This window comes from Suillus subaureus (assembly GCF_016647635.1).
Source record: "Suillus subaureus strain MN1 chromosome Unknown BJ212scaffold_29, whole genome shotgun sequence".
Classification (NCBI taxonomy): domain Eukaryota; kingdom Fungi; phylum Basidiomycota; class Agaricomycetes; order Boletales; family Suillaceae; genus Suillus; species Suillus subaureus.
The window spans coordinates 292,842-305,979 of NW_024538585.1; the positions used below are offsets into that span (position 1 = coordinate 292,842).

The 13,138-nt window shown below is 42.7% G+C and overlaps 1 protein-coding gene across 1 annotated transcript; it reads left to right on the top strand.

The window, feature by feature from the left end:
* Positions 1-6,620: 6,620 nt before the first annotated feature.
* On the top strand, positions 6,621-7,554 carry BJ212DRAFT_1301965 (uncharacterized protein; the record flags this gene model as incomplete). The annotated part of the gene is made up of 6 exons (XM_041333199.1): positions 6,621-6,773; positions 6,905-6,970; positions 7,051-7,092; positions 7,356-7,362; positions 7,414-7,447; positions 7,530-7,554. The coding sequence occupies 6 exons, from the start codon at positions 6,621-6,623 to the stop codon at positions 7,552-7,554; spliced, it is 327 nt and encodes a 108-aa protein (XP_041190047.1).
* Between the last annotated feature and the right edge of the window lie 5,584 nt (positions 7,555-13,138).

Below are 13,138 nucleotides of genomic sequence, written 5' to 3' on the forward strand. Positions count from 1 at the left end.
GAGAGCTGCAAGCTCGACTGGAGAAAGGGAATAGATAGTTCCGATGGGCTGATTAGCTCCTTCTTCCAAATCAATCTTCAGATCATATGGACGATGAGGAGGAAGTTGACTAGCTTTGCCCTTATTGAAGACATCTGCAAACTCCTGATATTCTGGAGGTATTCTGGAAAGGTTAGGGGCTTCAGACGAGAGTGAGGTGGACCAGAGATCCAGTCCAGAGGGGCAGAGATAGATGCTGAACTGCTTCAATCTGTTACAATGCCCCACTCTTTTTCTCATCATCGCTGTGGACTCCTATATGGCTGTACTTCTAACACTTCCTTTTCACTGTGCTGTTTCCTCATGGTCTCCCTTATCTTTGACTCATACCCTGTTTTCCCACGAACCTTCCTTTTTCAGTAGTCATTACCCTTTGCCCAGCCTGGTCTGTGCACAATTCTCTTACATATATAAACCTTAGTTACCACTTGTATCTTCTCTAACTTGAATCTACTCAGTTCTCTCTGATACTTGAACTCTAGCTCCTTGGGAAGGAGGCTAGCCATTGTCCCATTTGAACCTTAGATCCTACGGGAGTCTAAGTGATCGCTCCTGAGGGAGGCATTGACTCGATAAGGCTTAGTCCTTGATCGACCTTGATCTTGATTCCTTTATTGGAACAACGCTCTACCCGAGTTCATAACACGATCCTTCCATCTTGCAGGCCTGGCAAAAGGCAACTGCATTAATGAGGGAAATATGCGGACCAGATTTATCAGCAGAAGGTTCTGGTGTAGTCAGAGGAGGGATTTCCACCAGAGGAAGAGGTTCCGGAGGTGGAAGTGACGTCAGAGGGGTTGATGGCATTCCATGAGGTGTCATCCAGAATTCAATGCTGCCCAAAGCCCAGTCAATCAATGGATTGTGTTGGGTGAGCCAGCTATATCCAAGAACGACAAAACAAGATGAATCCAAAGGGGTAATGTAAAACATATCAGAGGTAACTACACTGGACAAAAATCGGACAGGGAGGTCTATGGCTTCGGAAATATTGTTATTACAAGTACCATCAAATAAACGAAGCGGAAGCGGAGGGATTCTGTATGTAGGGATTTTATATTTTTGGATGAAATTTGTATCTATAAAACAATGAGAGGAACCACAATCTACAAGAGATGGAAATTTGGAAATACTGGGATACATTGGAATTGTGATATATGGACAGAGTGAAGTCGGATTGGAAACAGAGACAGTGTTAAGATGTAACTCCTTTGTATGGGTTGAGATAATGCGACCCCCATCCCATATGGAGTCAGGAGGGTCATGGACTATTTTTTCGCCTCGGATGAGGCTTCCAGTTTGGCTTCCGGAGTGACTGCAGCAGTGTGGCCTTTGGCAGTGCGCAAAGTCAATTTGTTGCAGTCCTGGGCAGTGTGTCCGGGTCCACCACAGAATAAGCAGAGCTTCTTATCTAAATGCCTCTGGTGCTCCTTGGAAGTTAGTTTTCCATCCTTACCCAACTTGGAGGTAAGGTCCGGGGCCTTTGGAGTGGACGAGGTGGAGGATGTAGTGGGTTTTCTGGGTTTATGTCTGGAATTCTGATTTCTGGATTTGTTACTTCTGGATCCAGACAAGTGGGAGCTGGTCTGGTCAGAGGCTGACTGCTTAGGAGAAGTGGACAAGGAGGGTTTGGTTTTGTGGGAGATCTCTCCCTTGTGTTCCCAATAACAGGCATCTATGGTTTGTGTGAGGGTCTTATATTCCAGAAGGGTAGCAGGTTTTCCCATGTGGCTGATTTCATCTTTGATATGAGCCAGAAGTCCGTTATAGAATTGTCGGCATAGGGCTCCATCACCCCATCTGCAGACTTGTGAGGCAAGCTGCCAGAACTCCACAATGTACTTATTGATGTGCTGTCCGTTGTCCTGCATGATTTGGGAATCATGCATGGACATGACTACTAGGTAGCCCCCCTAAAAGACAAAGTCTGTGAGCTTAGGCATCAGGCTAGTCAACCCATACCTTGGTTTCAAACCTTGATCATATAGTTCAGTTTCCCCTCTGTGATTCATGAATTTATTATATCTTGAAGAAAAGTCATTTGTGAGATGGGAATCACACAATGACCTAGTTGATATTGTGAAGCAAGAAGGTTAAGGTATTGCCTTGCCTTTGGCTTATTCACTTTGGCTAGAGAAAACCATAGAGAAAAGTTCAAAGCCTAACAAAAACCTATCTAAAAAGCCTGTGTCTTGTGTCTTGTTATTGTATTATTATTTCTGAGTTGTTTTCTCTAGTATTTCCTTGATTTATTTTTCTATTGGGATGCTCTGACCCATCAGATACTTCACAAAATTGTACCTACAGGGTATGATGTCATAATGATGTCATATGGCTCCACAGATACTCCTGCAAGTATTCTGTTGAAAGTTATGATGTCATTTGTTCTGGAATGTTCTGCTCCACAATGACTCACCTCTGATATCATTACTCCACCTATGGAATTTTCTGGAATGTTCTGCTCCACTTTCTGGAATATTCTGCTCCACTTCTGATGTCATTGCTCCGCTTTTTTACTTACATAATATTCCCACACAATATGTATATAAGGAGGGCCCATTCTTCCCCAAAAAAAATAGGATCTCCCACTTGCAATCATTTGAATCTCAGTTTGAGCTACTCACTGTGAAGATTGTTGCTTACAAAGAAAGCCCCTTTGAAGTACCAAGTGCAGGGAAAAGACATTCCCTTGAGATTACATAAGTTTCTTATGATAGAAACTTAATTTATTTGAGACCAGCTTCTCACCTAGTTTCTGATATTGACCAACACGAGCTTTGGTCAATCTGTTTGTTTGTGAGACCAGCTTCTCACCTAGTTTACTGAAATACAAGCTTTGGTCAATCTGATCATTTGTGAGACCAGTTTCTCACCACTTTGTGCCTATTTGACCAACCAGTCTTTGGTCAACATATTCATATTTGAGACTGTAGTCTCTACAGAGGATTATCTTAACAAGGAACCACATTTCAGTGTCTAGACAGTTTATCCTAGACAAGTTTATAAGTTGGGATATAACACAAAAGCTCTGGCTAAGTTAATCACATAGATTGGTTTAGCGAGCCTCCCAAGAACTCACACGTTATCTACCACAAAAGAAGAAAAGTTGTAGACCGTGTTAATTGAGGACTGGCAAGAAGTCTTATCCTAGTGTAATTGTGGCGTCATTACATTTTACATGCATTTATATAAGACCCTCGGTTATTAAGACACCATTGCGCATATTGAGTTGTTCGAGCTGCATTTCTGCATCTCTGGAGGGGTCATGAGGTCCGAAATTGGTCTGGAGTTCAAGCATGAACTTGGAATAGTCATCCATCCAGTCTGGATGATCAGTATTCTCATTGGAAAGGAGGTCTGGTTCAAACCATTTAAGGGCCATGCCTTTGAGATAGGATTGGGTGAAGTTGACCTTAGACCTTCCAGTACAGAAAGCATTGGGTTTGCTCTGGAAATTGAGTTCACACTGGACAAAGAATGCTCACAGTTTCCGGGGCTTGGTGCCATCAAAGACATCCAGCTCATGGACTTTGACCTTCGGGTCTTCAGAAAGGGTGGTGCAACGATTGTTTTGGGCGAGGTTATTGATAGCTCTGGATAGGAGTACCATGACACGGTCCTGCAGATTCAGGCCATCATTTTCATTGTCATCATCATCATCTGGATCATTGTCCGGATTTCCACCAGGGGTATCATCATCATTATCATCATTGTCATCATTGTCTGGATCTCCTTTGCCCAGAGGGGCCAAGGCTGGAGTCCATGTAGGGGTTTCCAGATGTTGACGACTCAGGAGTTCTGAGATGCTTCCAGCAGTAGCACACTGGCTAACACGATACTGAGAGAAGCTATTGAAGGTCTCGATGATAGGGGTAGAATCCCAGCAGGTGGAAACTAGTCTGGCTGCTCAGAGAGGGTTTGTTGTTTTGGTAGGAGCCATGATAGATGTAAGTATACTTGGAAAGGTGTGAGTTCAAATATACTGTTAAGGTCACGTGCTCAAGGGGGTCAGATCACAAGGGCTTGGCCTCAGCTCGTATGCTGTGCCCCTTTCCCGAGTATGTGCCCTTAATTTCCAGGGGCTAGAACAGTCATCCGGAGTTTCTGGGATTTGACTAGGGCAGATAATGGACATCTGGATCTGAAATGTGAGATAAATCCGATGGACGTCTGGATATTACCTGGGCAAGCGGATAAGACTAATCTGGATGAAGTCCAGACTAGAAACTAACAGAGGATGGACTACCCTTAAGGTAGAGTCAGAAAGGTAGTCTAAGATGCAATCCTAAGACTTGGAATATGACAAGAGACTTATCTTGAGTCCGGAGGACACAGGAATGAGCAGGAACTAAGATGATATTTGAACTGGAGTGTTTCTGAGAGTTACAGGAGGTTTATATACTGTAGGATGAAGACTTATACAAGGATCAATTAGCAAGACAGAAACAGAGATAACTGAGAACCGGAAAGGCGGAGATGCCTAAATGGGGATAGGCGCAGGATCTCAGACGGAGGGTGGGAATGGTCCAGAGATAGTACAGTTAATATCCGGAGGTCTGGAGATCTGGGGATCCAGAAGGCAGGGCAGAAACAGGACTGAGATATGTGAGGTGGTGGATGTAGTCTGGAATCCAAGAGGAGGAAAAGTCTGGATGTCTTGCTGGACAGAATGTGCATAGGGTGGACAGGATAGGGGTGTACAGATCAGGCTAGTAGTAAAGATCCAGAGGTCCGGAGCTCAGGGGCAATTCCATAGCAGATCTAATCCTGCTTAGATATGGAGCACACAGTGGAAGGGGATCTGGAAATGAGTCAGATATGGGGTCCAGAAATAGGTCTGGAAAGCGTGGGAATATGATGGGATCTATGTCTTGCATATGGGATATGACAGTGCACTTCTGTTTGGTGTCACTCCAACAACAAACAAAAGTGGCCAAGTGAGTTTTCCAGATTCTGGTCAATGATATGAAAATAGCTGTAATAAGTTTATACTGAAATAACTGACAGAGTGCTCAGCTGGAGTCCATGTTGTAAGTGTTGCCCTGGCACCTACCCTCTTTTCACCATGCTTATTGCATAGACTGCCCTGGTCAATGTCCATCAGCAGCACAGGCAGGCTTACTTTCATTACACAGCATTCAACCTCATAATGCCTTCTATGGTTTCTAACATCAGTCATGTTCTAACTGCGGGAGACAGGGGGCTGGACCTGCTGAACTGACAAAGCTAACCTTATGAACCCACAGCTTAATGTTGAGGCAGCCTGCATGCCTGAGTCCATCCTTGGAATTTGACATTGTTTACTTGCTTTTGAACCTGACCCTGCAAGACTATCATTTTACTACCTTTTCACTTGCCAACAGACAATTCATGTATTCTGCTCAAATTACCACCATGGTCATACCTTGATGACACATCTGCATGTTTATAGCCTGGTTGAGGCTCATTCTGCATCTTGCTCATAAAAATTCTGTTCTCTGTCTTCCTGCAACTCATCCAGCGCTGGCAAGATGTCATCAGCAGAAAAGAGAGAACTTGTCAAGAGCAGGTGTTGGCATTGAGCTCTCACCCAATCAAACAAGACAAGTTGCCAGTTTCTGTGACCCTCACTGTGCCCATGCTTTAAGCATCTCTATGGGTACCAATCTGAAATTGACAAAACAAATATTGTGACTCTGAGTCCCATCACACCCACAGAGATCAGGCAATGCAATGAGCCAGAGTACACAAATTGAATTTGTTAAATGCATTTTTGTAATGATCCTTATCCACAGTACATCAGGGGTCATGTCTGACCTTGAGGTTGGGGAAGGCCCTTTCAACAATCCAGAGTAAGCATTCTGTTGGGAGAACCATCCACAAAATTGAAATTGTCTTGTAGAGAGCTTGCTCTGATAGCGGGATGGGACTTAGCTGCTTGAGCACCTGGAAGGGTCTTTATTTTTCTATCACCCATACAAAGTAGGTCAACTGCCTTCTTGCACAGCCTCACTCATAATGCCCATCAGAGAGCCTTCAGTGTCCAACACCCTCGCATTGCAGTCAGTCTAGACAAGGCTTTCAAGTGGTCATATAATGAAGCATGCAAGGCAGGCATTATCTTGCCTCCATCCATTGAGCTGGCACTGTAGTTCATGTCAGTGAAGGGAGAGTTTGGCTACTACTTTGTTGATCACAACAGGCACATCATTTTCTGGTTCAAAAGCTGTACATATCATGGAGACAGAGCTACACCAGATGTAGAACTTAATCACTGTGTCAGTGAGTTATTTTTTTAGGACATCTGCCATTGGAATGTATCTCATTGTGTCACTGTCAGGGTATGTGCTAGAACCACAGTACTAGTCTGTATGGCCTCATGTATGCACCTTTTCCCACTTTGCCAAAGCAAATGCACTGACATTTTCTCACAGCCCTTACCTACCTCCCATGATTTATGCATCATGATATTGACAGGGAACACATTTGCCTGTTTCTAAACAAATGCTCTCTTCTGGAGGATGTTATTTTGAAATTTAAATAAATCATCTTACATGCTTGGGCAGGTAAGCAACCTAGTTAGTGGTTTACCTGGTGCCAGAATGACTCATATCACTACTGGAGATTCCTATGATGATGTTGCAAGGATGCTCGAAGTTATGGAGCCCCTTATGAGCAGATCATTCCCCAATCCCAGGGTGGCCAAAGTTGTTGATCATCTTTCAGGTAGTGTTAGCAAAGAGTATGAGCACACTGTGTGTACAACTGGTAAGTCCAATTTCAAAAGTCCAGTTGATTGCTTCTGCTCAATATATGAAATGAATCTGTGAGCTCATGAGTGCACCCCATTTCCTGATTACTCTGCTAGCCAACACCAACCTTTTAGCATCTGGACAACCAGGTGTCCAGTTTGGACCAGGGTTACCATTTCTCCAAAAATCCAGCACTAGATGTAAAACCTTTTTTCAAGTCATGAATCGTGTTATGTTTGGATTTCTTGAAATTCATCGCAAGGCTCTTAACATGATATAGGTCAATATTGATCACATTGTTCGAGTAGAGTGCCATGATAATGTAAGTGACAGAATTGTGAATGGAATGGATACACAGTGTTCATGAGTTGTACTTGTTGCTTCATCTTGTCCACAAGATCAATGTCCATGCTAGTCTACTGTGATGCTTGTTGTTAATATCAGCTTTCTCTCAGTCCCATTTGTCCAGGCTCAAATGTCTGTAATTCTTGTATCTTATCTGTCTACCCTTTGTGCCACAGGCTTGTTGGTGGTCACACTAGTCTTTGCTAGACAAATCAATGACACCTGGCGATACCCCCATAGATGTTTGGTAAGTGTCCTCTTCAATCATTTGACTTTTATTCTTTAATATATCTACCAGACTCTGCTCTTCATGCTTGGGATGCCATGTTCTAGTGAGTGCCTTGCCCTGATGCTCAGTCTACCATTTGCATTCCTAATTTTTGAATGTATTTCTAACTGAATACCATGAGGTAGTGATTCATTCCCTCTCAATCCCTGACAGAATAATACTCTTTGCTGCAACATTGTCTATTGTGACCTTCCACACTTCTGACATCACCTTGTGCCAATTGTAATCCCAATCTGGGCCACTATAGATATCCTAATGATGCGGCCTGCATCTGCTGCCCACATCAGGTGCCTTCTGCATTAGATAAAGGTCCAAATACTGATTCAGTCACATTTCGCCCATATCAGATCATTGAGGACTGGTGTGACTATTAGAACCAGTTCTTATGCCTTGTTTGATGCCAGGAATTTTGGTGGTGTGTGCACTTGTATATATTAGTAGCTCAAATTCTTGAACAGAAAGGTACTATCTCATTGTACACACTGGCAGGTTGTAGTATAATTATAGAATGTGTTACAGTCACATGTGCCCTATTCATTTTCCTTTATCATCCTTGTATTACATCATGAGCCGCATGATGCCGCCACTAGACCTGTTTCCTATATTTGTATTACATCATGATCACCATAGCCATCACTAGATGACTTATTTCTTATCTCTGACTTATTTCTCATCTCTGACTCATTGTTGACTTATGCCTGCCCTAAATCATCTATGTCTTATATATAGTCAACAATGTACTTAGTAGTTCTTTACTTTAATCTTACTAGGTTTTCACCTGAATCTTCTCTTGCTTAGGACCTCCAATCCTAAGTTGTCTGAAACCGATATTCAAGTCAAGGACACTCTCTTTGCCTTGTCTTACAACCCTTGCATTTGCAAGGTCTTGACTATAACCTCAGTCATTGCTCTTATTGAGCTGCTGTTGTTACAACCATCCTAGTTCATAACAGAATGAGTCCATGAACTGACATTAGCTGATCACTGGTGAGTTCTGCTATGGCAAAATCCAACTTTTGCCTCAAGGGTGTCCAAACTTTGTTTGCTCAGGGTTTAAACTTTGAAGGAACCAAGAAAGATCCAAATAATGACAGGTTACTATAAACTCTCCTAAATTCTAATGACCATGCCAAGCTAGTACACCTATAGTTGGACCATGTGCCAACTAGGTGAGCTAAGATCTCCTTTACAAGGTGAACTAAAATGTATTGGGCTTGACTATAATCCCTCTCCATCATGCTCTTCACTCATATTCTTGCTTTAGGGATACTGCAGCTGTATGTTATTGCCCTGGTTGTTGCTTTGGGTCTGACTTGCAGACGTGTCTACCCTCTACCTCTGCCACCCAGCCCCTGTCTGTTACCAATCTTGGGTAATGTGCTGCAATTGGATACTAAATGACCTTGGCTCACATATGCTGCATGGAGAAAGACATATGGTTGGTAGCAGACTAATTGCCTCTTTACCAAGCTCTTGGATTCAATCTCATATCTGATCACAGGGAAAATCATTCACTCCTGTATACTTGGGATTAACTTGATCATCATAAACTCTGAAACTGTCATGTGAGAGTCACTGGACAAATGTTCTGCAAATTATTCTACTCACCCCATCATTCACACCAATGAATTATCAACTGATGATGCAGAGCTGGACTGGATTTCATTACTGAAACCACATTGAAGGTTAGAATGCAACTAGTATCATTCCTAGCTCTACATGAACCTAAGAAATAGCTGCAGAGGCTATCTGATTTGATTGCCAGCCACCAAGTTGGATTGTTCAATATTACAGTCATATTTAGAGGATATGTGAAAGGTGAACTTGCCATGATGATTTGTGCATGTTAAATACATCACCATCCAGGGTGTTCATTGCTTCAAGGTCCCCACATCAATTGATAAGAGTTAGTATGTATGTATTATTTGAACACCATGGAAGCTTGTAGAGTGGTTCATAGCTTTGGGTATTTGACTTTCATCACTATCCATGGGATGTTCCTATTACACTTGCATCAGTCCAGGAGGTCTATGTATGAGTAAAGTCCTGTCACTTACATCAGTATAACATTAAGTGCCATATCATGACAGATCCTGCTGTCTTGGTGATTCTCAATGAGTATTGGCTTGAGCCTGAGGAGCGTAATAGCTCTCCAGAGCCCAAGGTCTCATAAAAGGCCACACATTGTTGGCTTGATGTAGAAAATCAGTACTGAAAAATACACAATGTCCAAATATACCAAACAAACTCATTTCACCTACCAGCCTCTCAGCCTCTGTAATGTCACTAAGTACATGTCTTGATACCCAATCCTGACCCTAAAGTCCCTAGTACCTGTGCCCTCATGCCCACCCTCACACCCCCCACTAATCCTGGGTGACAGCACAATAAGGGTGCAATTGAAAACCAATTCAAAATGTGCAGCACAAGTTATATCATGCAGTTGATGTATCACCATTAAACTAATTTGCACAGCCAGGTAACAAGTCCTGCAAACTGCTGTGTTTGGTGGATATATATATATCAACCCTTGATTAATTCCATGACTGAAAGCAGAAATGAGTGCCCATAGGAGAGAGAGAAAGTGAGAAATGAGCTTCCACTTATGACTGCACAGAAAGCTCAATGTGAGTCTTGTTCTTCAGTGATCTTGTTGTGTCCAGACTTGATCCAGCATGTATACACATGCTAGAACACCATGAGGACACTAGAGAGATAAGGCAAGCAATGCACTACAGGATCTTTATTGCATGAGTCAATAATACAATGGGCAAGCATGCAAGCTGCATGGCAGTTTCATAGTGCCAGCCTCATCCAGAGAATCACAGCCCAACCCTAAACTACATGTCATCCCAATGAGTGCTTATTCCAGAAGGGATGTTCCCAAAACAGAAACAAATGCATTGATGCAGCTTACAACTTTTAAGTACCTTCCAGAAATCTTCATAATCAGCTCACTGAAGTTGATCAAGGAAGCAAGGTCCTTGCAGATCATGATGGGAACCTAGGAGTTAAATGTGTTAATTGGACTAGCTAATTGTCAGTAGTGTCTATCTCACCAGTATCACCAGAGGTATTTATGAACTTGTGTCTGTTAGGGCACAACTGTTTAATTTGACATTTGTGCCACAGGTCCAAGTTCCAGGTGCAGTACTCAGGAAGAATAGTTGAGACCACTCAAGTGCTACCAGTGACAATGTTTCTATAGTGCAGAACAATCAATGATCATGAAATTTGAGTGAATGGCAGTGCAAGATCAGATATGTGCAAATTATCCATCAAGAAAAAGTAATGTCCTTAGTAACTTGAGTGAGGTCTAGTTTGCTCCATCATGAAAGACAGCAAAGGAGCCAACCCAAGGGATGTAAAGTAGAGATAGACATAGACAGTATAGAGTCTGACATAGAAATTGATGAAGATTTGTGTACTGGAAGTCTGGGATGATGGTCATGAAACAGAGCAGCTTGACTATCAACTACTGTTTTTTGAAACATGGCTAGAGGTCATCACAACACCTATGTGTGGCAATTGTCATATCCGCATATCCAGATCTCAGATCTGATCCACATCTTATCCCCATCCAACATCTCACCATCCAATCTGTCCACTCATCCAGTCCAGTCCACAATTCATCTGAATTCACAACCAGCACTCATCTCCTTTCAGTAACCCCCTGACTCTGGTACTTCAGTTATCTGTATATCCATCCTACTCACTGATCCATTACCTATATTTCATTTCCACTTCATTATTAGTGATCCATTCCTACTTACCAATAGACTATCCATATGCTTCATACATAGCCTCGGATCCTGCTGATTGATCATTCCATTAGATACCTATAGTATATAACCTCCTGTAAATCTCTGTAACACCTTAGTTTGAATATCATCTTAGTTCTGCTCATTCCTGTCCTCCAGACCTGAGTATCTCTACTCTCATCACCCTCTGAGACTAAGGATTGATTCCTATAGTCTATCTGTATCCACCTCTGTCTACGACAGTCCACTACCATTAATTTCTAGTACAGACTCATCCAGGTTAGCCTTACAATACTTATCCTACATCTGGAAGTCATCCAGATCCGCTATGCTACTTGTACGACCCTCCAGATGTGTTGGTCTTGTCCTCCTGAAATAAGGGGCAATACTTGGGTAAGGGGCACAGCACACAAGCTGAGGTTGATGTGGATAACACAACTTGGCTAGATAGTTGTTAGAATACCTAGCCAATATATGTCTACTAGTCCTGCCTAGCTGCTACACTTGCAAGCAAGAATGTTCAACCCAAGGGATCTGCTGTCTAGTCAAGTTCAATAATCAGTACTATGCAAAGGGTCAAGAGTCCAAAGGTCAGAGGTCAAGTCTGAAGGTATGGGACGAAGTCTGATGCACAGGAAATCGGGTCTGCAGGTGTGGAGATGCGGAGATGGCAGGAGAGTAAGGGAAAGGGAGGGAATGCATCAGGACTAGCTTGGAGATATCAAGGAAGGTCAAGTGAATGAATGACACTCATGTCAGGTCAAGGAGAGTGGGTAAACAGGTATATTGCAAGGGTAAATCTAAAGACAGGTATGGGGTGACCAGTATCGGGGATTTCTCCCTTCTACTAAGTGGTGATTGTAATTCTGGTTGCCCAGCCCTATATAACTAGCTATGTGAAAATCTGGAGTCCATAGGTGAAAGCAGTAGCAAAAAAGCAGGTCCAATAATATGTAGGTAAAAGGCCATGAGGTACTGTGGCCAGTGGGAATCCATGTAATAACGCTGTCTACTCAATCAGTAATGGGAAATAACTGACTATGCACCAGTGGGGTTAAGCAGGACTGGACTGGACATGGTAGAATGAGTGTGCAGGATCTCTGAGTGGGTCTGATGTGTTGGAGATGCAGAGATGGCAGGAAAGCATTGGAGATGGGTAGGAGATGTGCAGACTGGATGGGGATTGCAGAATGGGGTCCTAGCAGGCCAGCCTGAACATGATTGTCACACCAATGCCCTTAGGATCCATTAGCCTTTGAGTATGAACTTAACAGCGATGCATAGAGTCACAATGGGTAGTCATGACTCATGAGCAGCAAATTCATTGCAAAAGCCCACAGAGTTGCTCTGGTAAACATCATGTTGGGCAGTGCAAACAAATCATTTCTCACGACCTTACTCACTGGTCATTCTTGTGATATATCATATGGCCTGCACTGGCATTAGCACCCTGAATAATTGAATGATATTTCAGGTCATACATCTGAACCAGTATCTCTTTAGATTGTCAGGGATCACATCTTATGTCTAATCATACTATAGGACTTTCTGTGGCATCCACAGTTGCATAACCCAGTATCCTTGAATGACTACTGATCTCAATCTACATGAGTTGTAGTATGAGTGTATGTATTATTGTTACCCAATATTCATGTAAACCAATGTTGCAACAGGGAATGGCCCATGAACCAGTCAACAATGCACAGCCTGGTTGTGCTGGGTGACAAAATTTTGGAAATGGATCTGGTTTCTGAAGAGTCAACAGATTCAAAAGCAATTCTCTTGTTTATGGAACAGACAGAGGCCACAAAACTTTTGTCATCCAGTGCACTCTGCACCATTGTACATTTGTGCTATTGTATGACAGACCACCACAAGTACAAATGGAGCCTACTTCAAATAGGCCATTACTTGAAGATGACCTTCTCTCACTGTGTTTATGCTTTCAAATGAGCATTGAAATGGTTCAGGGT